This window comes from Bactrocera tryoni, chromosome 4, assembly GCF_016617805.1.
Source record: "Bactrocera tryoni isolate S06 chromosome 4, CSIRO_BtryS06_freeze2, whole genome shotgun sequence".
Classification (NCBI taxonomy): Eukaryota; Metazoa; Arthropoda; class Insecta; order Diptera; family Tephritidae; genus Bactrocera; species Bactrocera tryoni.
In genome coordinates, this window is record NC_052502.1 from 26,378,634 (window position 1) to 26,391,743 (window position 13,110).

The 13,110-nt window shown below is 36.6% G+C and overlaps 2 protein-coding genes across 3 annotated transcripts in view; one reads left to right on the plus strand and one right to left on the minus strand.

Annotated features, from left to right (window-relative positions):
* LOC120773936 (protein gone early) overlaps window positions 1–13,110 on the minus strand; it is an 89,790-nt gene that overhangs the window by 17,065 nt on the left and 59,615 nt on the right. The gene's annotated exons all lie outside the window — the stretch shown is intronic.
* LOC120773943 lies at window positions 10,787–11,704 on the plus strand. Its single transcript, XM_040103159.1, has 2 exons — window positions 10,787–11,354; window positions 11,502–11,704. The coding sequence occupies exons 1-2, from the start codon at window positions 10,787–10,789 to the stop codon at window positions 11,702–11,704; spliced, it is 771 nt and encodes a 256-aa protein (XP_039959093.1).

Here is a 13,110-nt window from a genome sequence, read left to right on the forward strand (position 1 = left end):
GTCATATTTTTTCCCGCTCTTTTGACATTTGGTTTGCCATTTCATCATGGAAAGAGTATAGTATATGATCCAACAACCAGTAGAAATTATTAAAATTTACTACCGAAATTCGGAGCCAGTGGCCTCAACTTTAAGAGCTATACGTCCAATTTATGGTCGTCATAATCATCTTGACAGAACAATAATTGAGGGTCTAATGGAAAAATTTTAATAAACAGGCACAATACAAACGTTCCCGCGCTCGTAGTGTCGAGAATATTGCTGCCGCTAGCGCATGCATTGAGACAGACCTAACTCAGTTTCTCACACGTCGTTCTCAAGCGTTGGGCATCTCTGTAACGTCGTTGTGGTGACTTTTGCGAAAAGAACTTGGCCTACTTACTTATAAGATCAAATTGACACAAGAACTGAAGCCGCTTGACCACCAGAATCGTCGTACATACATATGTTCTTGAATTGGGCTGAGCAACAACTTGAAAATGATCCGGATTTTCATTGAAAAATCATCTCAGCGATGAAGCTTATTTCTGACTGTATGGCTTTGTCAATAAACATAATATGCATTATTGGTCAAGTAGCAATCCACACGTAGTCCATGAGTCACCATTGCATAACGAAAAAATTACGGTTTGGTGCGATTTATGAGGCGGTGTCGTCATTGGGCCGTACTTCTTCCGTGAAGACCAAGACCGGCAAGTTATTGTGAATGGGAATCGCTACCGCTATATTTTTGGTCCAAATATGATGATATGGACTTGGACTTGGTTCCAACAGTACGGCGGCACAAGCTACACAGCGAATGTGACAATCGATTTATTGAAAACCAAGTTTGGTCCAGTCAATTGGCCGCCTCGGTCGTGCGTTTTGACGCCGTTAGACTATTTTCTGTGGGGCTACGTCAAGTCTATGGCCTATGCCAACAAACCAGTGACGATTGATGAACTTTGATTTAGGCTTGAAAACTATCAAAAATTGCAAGCGTGCGCATGGTGGCCATGCAAAAGAAATCGAGTTCCATACATAATGGCACCGAATGTACTTTCACAGGAATATAGAATTTTATTGATGTAGAAAACCGTTTAAAAAAGTTGTAGCGCTCCTATTGAAAAAACTCGTTAGCACACAAGCAAGTGCACCTCATCAGGGTAACATGACACAAGGGCATAGTCGGGAACGAACTGGCAGCCGTTACTATCATGATAGAGCCGAAACCCAGCATCTTCATAGCATAAAGGAACTGATCAGCAAAGAGGAGAGATCAATTTAATTCTTTCTGTCTATTTCTATTATTCAAGTTAAATCAGAAGAAGTCTATTTCTAAGTATGTATAGGTATAATATTCCATCGTTAGAGTAATATTAGAGCTTATGAAAATCATTTTATTATCTATGAACCACTGTACACTAAAAACACACTATTTCGGAGAGACATTGAAACAACCAGATCTGACGTAATAATAATCTGATGATAATACTAATACGATACTTTTCGGAGAGAAGACAACAGCTAACAACAGCAAACGAATTAAGTAGACAACTATTATCTGTGATAATAAGTTTTAACGCTTTTTCATGCGACCGCTCAGTTTACAAATCAATAATCAGATCACAGCTTAGGTCAAATAATCAATCAAAGAGTGTGTGAGACGCCCTGCCACGCACCCGATCAACATGTAACGCTGACCATAAAAAAATAAAATAAAATAAAAATGTAAATTAGACGCGAGCACATGGTGACACCGAGCGGAATAACTGTGTATGTGTGTGTAGACAGCTGCTCAGAGGCGGCAACTTCAAACGCTTAAGTGGGTTAATTCTCTAGTCCAATTAGTTGTAAATGATGTGTCAAATTGTTGATCGTAAAAATTCAGCACATTCACACTCAACATTAAAAATATATAATATATACAAATATATCTACAAATGAGATTAGTAATATGGGGAGCATATCCTTTGAACAATAACCCGCGCAATAATAGCCGGTATAGTCGCTCTAGAAATACATTCTTTGAACTGAGACGCCGCACTAGTCAAACGGCTATAAATATATACGGATCTTATATATATGTGGTATGTTTATATGTGTATGTGTATCTGTACTTGATATAGTAGTATAGTGGTAGCTCGCATAATTATGCAAATATTTCTAAGGCATTTCAAATTCAATGGGCAACAAACAAGCTTGGCGACCCAGTTCTGCACTTCACGATCATAAAATTACTTAATTTAAGACGGCGTTGACCACCCATTAGCAATCGCTGATACTACTTAAAATGTTTGCTCATGCATATGTATACAAACATATATACTTGAGTGCTTAAGAGTAGTAAAGAAGTACTCGTTGATATGTTAATATGGATTATTAGCAGTTGGCCAACAAAATGTTTCAGATTATTTTAAAATAGAAATATAATACTTGTACGAGCTGAGATATTTGCATTTTATTTACATAGAAGTGTGAATGTGTATACATACGAGTATTCCGTATATAAGCAATAATTGCCGATCATCTAATGGACATCATTTATGATAAAATTGCACTGAACTGTGAAAAGCAAGTAAGGCAAGCCCAATTTTCTATTCTTAGTTGTTTGAAACTCCTTTAAAATTTGTATGAAGCTTAAATTTGGCAAGGTGTTTTTGGTAGTAGAAATGGAAAAAATGCTCTGTTACTTTCAGTTGACGATCCATCGGCTGAGAAATAGATATAATTAGATTGATTTTTCTAATGAGACATCATTTTCTAATTGGACTCTAATGCAACTCTATGCTAAGATTATAATGTGAATTTATGAATATTGTTCAATTAAATAGAAACAATCTTTCGATTAGGAAAATTTTGTAATTCCTTTTTTTTTAATTTGAAAGTACTTCGGAGGAAAGTTTTCAACGGAAAAACGTTCGATGAATGGGCCCGAAAAGAGATGGCCACCGATCCCGTTTTCCATAAGAAAGTTTTGTTCATAATAATCCACAAGCCATTGTTTAGGAGCAGTTTCATCTTCAAAATATTACCCTGGTTAAATATTCACGAACAAATTTTTAACAAACGAAAGCGGTAGATTTATTGCATGCTCGACTGCATGGAGCAGATTTATCGAGGGCGGCTAATTCAAGAATTCCTAAGTCCTGACAATAATGAACAGTAGAAGGCAAAATACGTCTCAAAAAGGAAATAAAGGATCCATTGACATTTTGGTCGCAAATGATTCGATCAGCAGACACATTAAGTGGGCGGTGTCAAACATATACACAAGTAGTAATCATATGGCAATTATAGCCCAAAGAGCTCCCTAGAGCCGGAACTCCACCAAAGGCGAAGCTGGAAGCAATAGAAGTTCGATGCAGACCTGTTTGAGCTAGTCTGGAGTGCATCAAAAGTAGCCGATGACGACGCCGCCTTGGAATCTACATTGCGAAAGGAACAAACGGCGGCCTATATATTAGAATGAGGAGACTACCACGTTGAGAAAGCTTTCTCATTCAGTTAGACATCGTCTACAGCGTAACCAGAATATAACGAACGAAAATCGCCTCAGAATTTAAAAGCCACAAAGAGCTCCTAAAGTTGGCAATTACCCAAAGCAAAAAATTATGTTTTGAGAAGCACTGTGAAGAACCAAACATTGACCCTGGGGAAATGCTTATAAAATTTGTATGCCGAGATAAAAAAATAAGCAGCAGCGACCTAAAGATGCTTATTTTATGAGAAAATTAGTCGAAACTTTATTTCCGAAAAGCAATCCGATTTGATGGCATACCCAACAAAACCCTGAATAAAGCTATAAGCTGAAAACATCAACTGTTTGCTAAAATGTACAATGCTTGTATAAAGGAAGAGGTGATCTCCCGACTCGTGGAAAGTACAGCATTCGGTTCTCCTCCCAAAAGCAAAGAAACCACCTAAAGAACCTTCATCTGATACGAGAAGTCATCGATACTGCAAAATGTCCAGTAAATGGCAAAAAAAATGGAAAGGTGGCACAAAAAGTACTGCGTGCGGATTACCCCCGATTTAAAAAATGCGTTTAACACTGCAAAATGCACATAATTAAAGCCCTGGATGAAATACGCACCCCTGAATACCTCAGAAGCATTATAACGAGTTATTTTAAAAAATATATGGCTGGTTTTTGATACGGACGAAGGCACAAAGAGCTCCTTTATCTCGAGTGGAGTACCTAAAGGATCAGTATTAGGTCCACTCTTATGGAACCTTATGTATGGTGGGGTGCAAAGAAGACAGCAAGCAAAAGACGTGAAACTAATAGCATAAGCGGACGGTCTCATGGTGGCAGCAGTGGCTAAACAATTAGTCGGCCTAAAAAACAAATGCAATGAGTGCTTTCTGTCAGTCCAAAACTGGCTGAGCATATAACAGAAATTTTTCTCATAAGCACCAGGAGGGTTGAAGAACGAATAGAGCTCACCTTAGGAGAGTGCGAGATTACTTCACAGCTGCAGCTGAAGTACCTGGGAGTAAAATTGGACTCCAAATTAAAATTTAACGAACATCTAGCGTATACTCCGGTAAAGCAAACAAAACTTATACTCTTATACTAACTCTACATATATACAGCACCAATATGGATGCAAGCAATGAATATACGAATACAAATACAAAGGAAAAAAATAAAAACGGCGGTAGTTTTACGTCCAGTAACTTAACCACGCCAATGTGTCAGTCGGCTGAGGAATGAAAAGCTGTTAGCGAATCGTCTGTTTTCTTAATGAAAAAACTGAGACTTTTCAGCAGACAGGGTTTGCCCGGAAAGTAATAAGACTGAGTCGATTTAAAAAAATGTATTGAACCAATCGTAACAATTCTTTAAAAAATTTCAAAATAGGCTTCTGCTGCGTCGATACAGCGCTGCCTGCGCGATTTCCAAGCATTGAAGGTGTCACTTAAGGCATTCGTCGGAATTGCCTTGAGAGTCGAGTTGCATGCTGCTTGGATCCCCTCTGTCGTCTCAAAATGCTTATCTTTCATTGGCCTTTTCAGGCAAGGAAACAAAAAAGTCTGGGGCCCACATCTGGGCTGTAGGGCGGCTGCGGAAGCGTTGGAATGCCGGCCTTGGTGTAGGCCGGGGCATTGTCGGGGTGCAACTTCCAATCGGCTACAATGTTGTCGGACCCGATTGACCTTGCGTTTGAGTCTCTTGATGATTTCCACGTAAAACTTGACGGTTTGTCCAGGAGGAACAATTTATGGTGGACGATGCCCTTGCTGTCAAAAAAGGCCTGGTGCCACCGAAACACACCACTTTTTGCTAAAGCAACATCTTGGTAAGCTTGCTTGATCATATCAAACATCCCTGTCGCAGATTTACCGAGTTTCACACAGAATTTAATCGCGTACCTCAGGTCTAATGAACGCTGCATTTTCGGCTTGCACCACTCAGTAAAACACGTCGCGCGAAAATGTTTGTCCTGATTTTCCAGGCGCTCGGAGACAACAGTTAGCTAGGAACGCCCTCTACCGAATCTAGTCGGTGCGCACACGCTCCGAAGTACAGTCGCGGCCGAAGAAAATCAGTTCTATTACTTTCCGAACAAACCCTGTATATGCAGACGGACATGCCTAAACCCACTCAGATCATTATTGTTATGTAGATTTTCGTTTCTCAAATGCCAACGAACATGTTCCCAGAACAAAAATTAAATTCCTGCTTAAAATACTAATTTAATTGTAAGGCGTCGTCACGGTTTCGAAACTATTCATGGTTAGAAATATATTTATTTGAGGTTTCCAAAACGTTTAAACAATGCAATTGTTTAAGTTATTCAAAGGTTTATAATAGTTTTTTTGCACGATAGAACATATTGAGAGTTCATTATTAATTATAAAAATGTGTTTTGTACGATTTTTAATAATATTGGAAATAAACTTACAAACGGATGGTAATCGACGGTAAATTTTAGTCATAATACTTTCCGACTTACCTAAAAAGAAAAAGAAAACGATATAAAATAAGAAAATATGTAGCATAAAAATTGTTTATTAAAAAAATATTGTCTGAAAATTTTTCTAAAATTAATAGAATTGCAGATTTTACCAATAATTTCCGAACAGAACTTAAAAGTCATTTCTAAATATTATTAAATTAGAATGCTTAGCAATAAAATAGTCCCAAACACCCGTTATATTAACAATTTAACTGCTTCCATATTCATAACCGAATGCCAACGCATGAAGGCCAATTCATAGGTATTCCCCAAATTAAGAAATTAAGAATAACACAATTTTTTATGCAAAATACCCAGACTCTGAATAAATTACGCAGATAAATTCGGTGTTTTTGGTATATTTTATTACATCAAAACAAAAACTTAAATTGGCAAATTTGAAGATTTGAAGATTTGTATACTTTGAGATAAGAAATAAAACAAGAAGATTACAACAACAGTAACATCCGAAATATAATTTAATAATACAGATCTCAGTTAGGCGTTTAAGTTTTATTTTTCTCCATTAGCTAGACTAATTTGTATAATGGCTAAATTATGCAAAACTAAGTCATACAACACAAAAGAAAAGAAAAACAAAAGCAAATAACTCATCAAAGTAAAATCGTAAAACAAAGCGAAAAATCTTACAAGATTGGTAAGCACACGAGAGAGAAAGAAAGAGAGAGAGCTAGAGCTAGAGCGCAGATATTAGAGGCGAATCGGCACACGAATAGAACTCGTATACTCGGCTCTTCGACAAAGCGCAACTTTTAGCGGTAACATTTGTCATTCGGAAGTTAGTTGTATGAAGAGAAGAAAAAATCTGAAGTAATTTTTATGCAAAATTATGCTATGAGACTACAATTAAAAGCACACCGCGATGATGTGTTAATAAACTTGAATAAATCATTAACAATAAAGTCTAAATTTATAAGACACAAATCTACGTATATGCATTACCAACTATTGGGTGACAAGCACTTTTATGGCTTCCGATCTGATTTTATAGGTAAAACACAATGCTTCCGTCGTTCGCCAAATCTGCCTACGATTGTTGTCTGCTTGATTCAGATATGAAAAAAATTCGCAAGGTTAACGAACCAAGTTCAAGGGCAGTCACATTCCGGTGCTTAAAATAACTAAAGAATCTTAGTTACGATATTCTCGGAAAGGTTATTGTATTTAGTATTTTCGATTGATTTTTATTATTGGTTTTCGATCACTTCAAGGTGAGAAGTTTTAGATATATATTTTAAGTTTCTTGCAGAGACGTTGCTTTTATCTAATTATATTTCTTAATATTTATAATCTGTGGTGTTATATACATATATTATACTTTGCTACCAAATGTATGAAAATCCGTAATTAATGAGCTTGTATAATTTACTACTTGGAAAGGGAATTAAGGGGTAGTCATCTAACGCATGGTCAAGAATGAAACTGAAACACCAAAGTAGTAATTGAGCCAAATCAGCCTGGATACCAAAAATATGCGTGATAACTGACTAACTGTAGCATTATGAGTATCAATAATTGAAGAAATTATTTTATTCGGTGATTTTTTATTATCCATCTATCCAAAACCGAGCTGTTAATCAATGCAATCGGTTTATTCTATGGTGTAAGAAAAATAAGATTTCGCATTAAAAAAAACTATTGGCTTAGTAATGAATGAGCAGAGGGAAAAGATGGCCGAATTCCTATCTGCGGCGCTGTTGAATCCCTACAAAATCGAAAAATTTTTGAAGCGGATGGTTACTGGTGATAAAAAGTGGATAGCTTATGAAAATGTCAATCGCAAAAGGTCGTAGTCGAATTGCGATGAGCTTCCGAAAACGGTGCCTAAGCCAGAGTTGACGATCAGAAAAGTCAGAAGTAATTCGGACCTGTAATGTCAACAATTGGACCGTATGAAAGAATATATCGCTTAGAAACGACCAAGAGAGGAATTGTATGCCATCAAGACAATGCCAGGCCACTCGTATCGATAGTCATACGCCAGAAACTCCGAGAGCTTGGTTGGGAGATATTTATGCATTCACTTCATAGTCCAGACCTGCCAACTTTTTGCAAAATAGGAACGAAGGTTTTTATGAGAGTGACAAAATAATTTTACATTAGACCTTACTTAACGCATAGGATAGGTTCTGTCAAAGTAGAGCGTAATAGGAAGCAGCACTAACCGAGGCTATCTTAACATGAAAATAGAGGAATCTGGGGAAGATGGATAGAAAATTGATAAGGTAGTCAATTTAATAATTATATTAAAAAAAATCAAACCAAACAATTATTTCTTACAAAAACCAATAACCAACAATATAAGGGTCTACTTTGTGTTTTTCTGCCTTTTTGTCAAGAAAGCATGCTACATTACATGCCGTCTTGACAAAAAGCATTTCGCATTTTCCTTCTGCGTTCCTTTAAAAGTTGTTGATAAGTGGATAAAGATTCTAACTAATCTTTGAACAACATTTCATATATAGCGACCAAACTGCATTTTACAACCGCCATCGAATGTTCTTTTTATCTTCTTCGAAATCACTATCGTCAATATTTTTGTTTTCTTCATGCTCAGCTAGAGCCTTTAGCTCATAATTGGGAATACTAGCTGCTTTTTCTTGAACAATATCTTCAACGTCTTCCATATTTACCTCATCTGAACCAGTTTTTTTTGCTAATTTCACAATTTCATCCATATCGACAGTGTGCCATGTCTTCGCTCTTACTTAAATCTCGCCAAATATTCTTCGATAACAATTTCAAAGACCTTTTTAATATATTATTGCAAGAAAGGTTTATTTTTTCTACAGATTTCATGATATTGTAGTTTTTCCAAATTTCTCTCAGCGATTGCTTTTTTGCTACATCAATTTTTTCAATGTTGATCGCAAGTAAATTGGACACCCAAAAGTGGTTCTAACCGACAAAAACATCAAAAAAGTTCACAAGATAACTTTGAATGACCGTAAAATGAAGTTTTTCGAGATAATAAGCATTCTAAGGATATCAAATGCACGTGTACATCGTATCATTCACGAATATTTGGTATGAGAAAGCTCTATGCTAAGTAAGTGCCGAAGCAACGACGACGTGATGATTCGGAGAAGTGTTTGTATTTTCAAGCGTAATAAACCCGAGTTTTTTCGTCTTCCTTCGAGTGACCTACGCACGATGAATCAGCTCCAAAGCGTGGAATAACACAACACTCGGCTGGCAATGTTTTTGCGTCTATATTTTGGGATGCGCGTGGAATATATTTGAATGACGAAATCGCTGTATTTGAAGAAAACGAAAGTGTTATTTCACCAAGACAATGCACTGTGTCACAAGTCAGTGAAAACGATGGCAAGAGTCCGTGAATTGGGCTTCGAATTGCTTCTGCATACACCACCACACGTATTCTCCGAATCTGGCCCCAACGGCTTTATTCTCAGACCGCTGGGAAGAAATTTTCATCGAATGAAGAGGTGATCGCCGAAACTAAGGGCTATTTTGAAGCAAAGAACAAATCATACTACAAAAATGGTATCACAAAGTTTGAGGGTCGCTATAATCTATGTATCATCCTTGAAGGGAACTATGTTGAAAAAAACGAATTTTGTCGAAAATAAAGCGGGGACTTTTCAATAGAGTAAAGATAATTTAGGCTATAGGAGAGATATGGATCCACATTGGCCGATTTTTCAGTAGCAAACTAAGTCTTTAAGATTTTATTGTGACAGTTAAAAGGGTTCTAAGTTTTGATGTATGAACATCAGGAAAAGTATAGTATGAATCGGTATTACAAGTACCAAAGCGTACGAAAAACTAGATACCAGCTAAGGACCACCAGATACATAGTTTTAAATGCAACATGTCTTCAAAATTTGTTCGCCTACATGAAAAACAAATTCCAAACAAGCAAACATACATATATATTAAAATACAAATGCAACCATCTGTGGGTGTACAAGATAACAAAAAAAATTTAACAAAATAAATTTGACAACTGAAATGCCATTAATTGCCAACCCGTTTAGTGCATCACCAACTAATTAATTATCCAGCTGCATTAGCCGAACAATGGACCGAACTCAAGACATTTATTGTAAAGTAAAATGATAGATCCAAACAAACTCATGAACATGTGTAAAATGAGAGTGTGAATTTGAACAGAAACCAGAACCAGCACAAAAAGCAACAAAAACACCAAAAAACTAGCACAACAACGAAGTACACAACTAAAAAGCCTCAACCCTTATTGATACAATAACAACAACAATGGTGATGTTTAAAACGTTTTGTGCAGCACAGCAAGTTGGAATTCATATGATTTGGCTCACTCACTTGGATTACCTCAATTTTCGTATATGGCAACAAAGAGTAAAGTGTCACACTTTTAATATAAGACCATATGGCAGCAGAAACAAAGGTGCTGACAATAGCAATAGGCCTAAGAAAAACGAAAAAAATACAACAAAAAACACCAAAAAGTAAATAGGCTTCAATGGTGGACAAATACAGAGACACAAAGTAGCAAATCTGCATATTTTAAATCGGTGCTGTAGAAGCGCAGAAGATATGCTCAATTTATGCAGCAGCCAATGTAAAGGCGAACGAAACGGCGACCCCCACTTTGTATATAAACTATGTAGATCAATAGGCCTATATCCAGTAAACCATCTCAATTCGATACTTAAGCATCAACGCGGTGTGACGCGCCAAATCGAACGAACAAATATAAAAATATCGAAACAATTCGAATATTGAAAAAATACGAACGCGAACGGTGATACCCAAGTGTTTTGTGAAATATTGAAAATTTTTTATATAAAAAAATAACTGAAATAATTGAAAAAATGCGTCTCCTGATCGTAGCACTCGCACTCTTCGCCGTTAGCGCCACAGCCGCGCCACAATATGGATACGAACCAGCAGGCAGTGCCAGTGGATTAACCGCACGCGGCAGCAATGGAGTCCTCGGCGGCAGCGGTGGTGTTGCGCCCGGTATTGGTGGTGGTGCCATTGGCAATGGTAACTCCCTAAGCCATGGCGGCGGACGTGGTGGTGACAAATACCTACCACCCGAGTCCGAACAACAGGCGCCACTCATCAACAAACAATTCTACACCATCTCGGCACCGGAAGATAATGCCACCAAATCGAAGCACTTGGTTTTGGGCAAACCACAAAAGAATTTCCGTGTGATCTTCATTAAGGCACCCACACCCGATAATGTTAAGTACTCTGCCGAATTCGCGCCACAAGAAGAGAAAACCGTTATCTATGTGTTGCACAAGAAGGGTGAAGATATCGATGCCGCCAACATTGGCACACCAGCACCAACTGTGCCCAGCAAACCAGAGGTCTTCTTCATCAAATACAAGACACCCGAGGAGGCACAACAGGCACAGAAGGAAATTCAGGGTAAGTGTTGAGCATTTAAACGGGCGCGAGTAAAAAATTTTGTCGTACAAAGCTTAAGGTAATTATATCAGCCTATATACCATATATGATTTCCGGCAAAAAAACAGCATATATTTAACCAAGCTTCTATTGCTTTCTCTCTTCCAGATCAATACGATCAATTGGGCGGCAACAACCAATTCGGTGAAGACACTGCACCCATCACCTCCGTGGTTGGCGCTTTGGACAGCCTTAACCCTGATGGCAGCTACAACTATCGCCAAGTGAACGGCGGCAGCGCCAATTTGGCAGAGCCACAGCAGCCACAACAGCCCAGCCCTCAATATTTGCCATCTTTCTTGAAGGTTTAATTGGAATTTGATATGAAAATTTACGACCTACTTGGAATTTAGTATTTAGTTAGCAATGTTGATTAATAGTTAAGCGGAATCTGTGACAAGCGTATTCGTTATTTGCGCACATTCTTTGTTATATCTGTTGTTATTTTTATTTGTTAAATGTTGTTTTCTTGTTTTAAATAAATTGAAATCGAAATTCATACGAATTGTGTTAGTAACTAAATACGTGTTGGGCTCGGGGAAAATCCAAGAAATATTTGCATATCTCTTTTTCAGATTTCCTAATTAGCTTTGTATTCCCTTTTATGTATGCGATTCTGCCAAATTCAGAACCGTATACAGTTAGCATCTTTGTTGAATTCCTTCGGCAGAAAACCAACAAAATTTGATATTTCTATTGATTATTTATAGCCTAGTTTCGAATTCAGCGCTGCTGTTGGAAATACCCAATACTAAAGTGATACTAAAGGTCAATATCAATATCATGATTGTCACTTTAGTATGTGTAAAACAGACATCACTTAAAAAAATTCTTGCAAATTTTTATTAAAAAATGATATCTATAAAAAAATAAAAATTGAAAAAAATGCTAATAAAAAAATACAAAAAATATAAAAAAATTATAATAGTAAAAGTTATGAAAATTATTTTAAAAAAATTATAATAATAAATATTATTATAAAATACTAAACAAAATAAAAAAATAAAATAAAATAAATCAAAAAATAAAGATAAAATTCATCTTTATATACAAAAAGTACGTGTCACGTTGTTTGTCCGCGATGGACTCCTAAACTACTGAACCGATTTTAGTAAAATTTAGCACACTGGGTTCAGCTCAAACCAACTTAGAAGATAGGACAGCTAAAATTCATAAATAAAGAATACAGTGAAAGCTCTCTTAAATGGACGCCTTATTAAGCGAACAACTCTATTAACTGAACAGAAACGCTGGAAACCAGAAACATTGAGAAAGCCGCCTTATGTTCGTTATCCTATGAAATTTATTTGTAGGAACATATTTAAAATTAAATTTCAAGTACTACAATCCCTTGGATTCTTATACCGACAAAATCGTTTTCGCCTTATTAGTAAATAAAATTTTCTCTGTATTTAATAGTTTATTATATTAATAATAGTATAAAATGTATGTATACCGCAGCAACGCCAGGCCGGACCCCTAGTAGTTTAATAAATATAAAATAGATATTTTAGAGGGTTAGGTATAACTTTAATAAAAACCACCATTGTGTCTTGATATGCCCTCCAATATTACTCTAAAATCAATTTCCTTTTGGTAGAACATAATAGCAACGATTCAAGAGTATTCCTGATTTAAAAAAATATTGCTTCAACTGCTTAGAGGTTGGTCAAAATTAAAGGGGTTATATCCACTTGTGATTTTCAAAAAATCGATT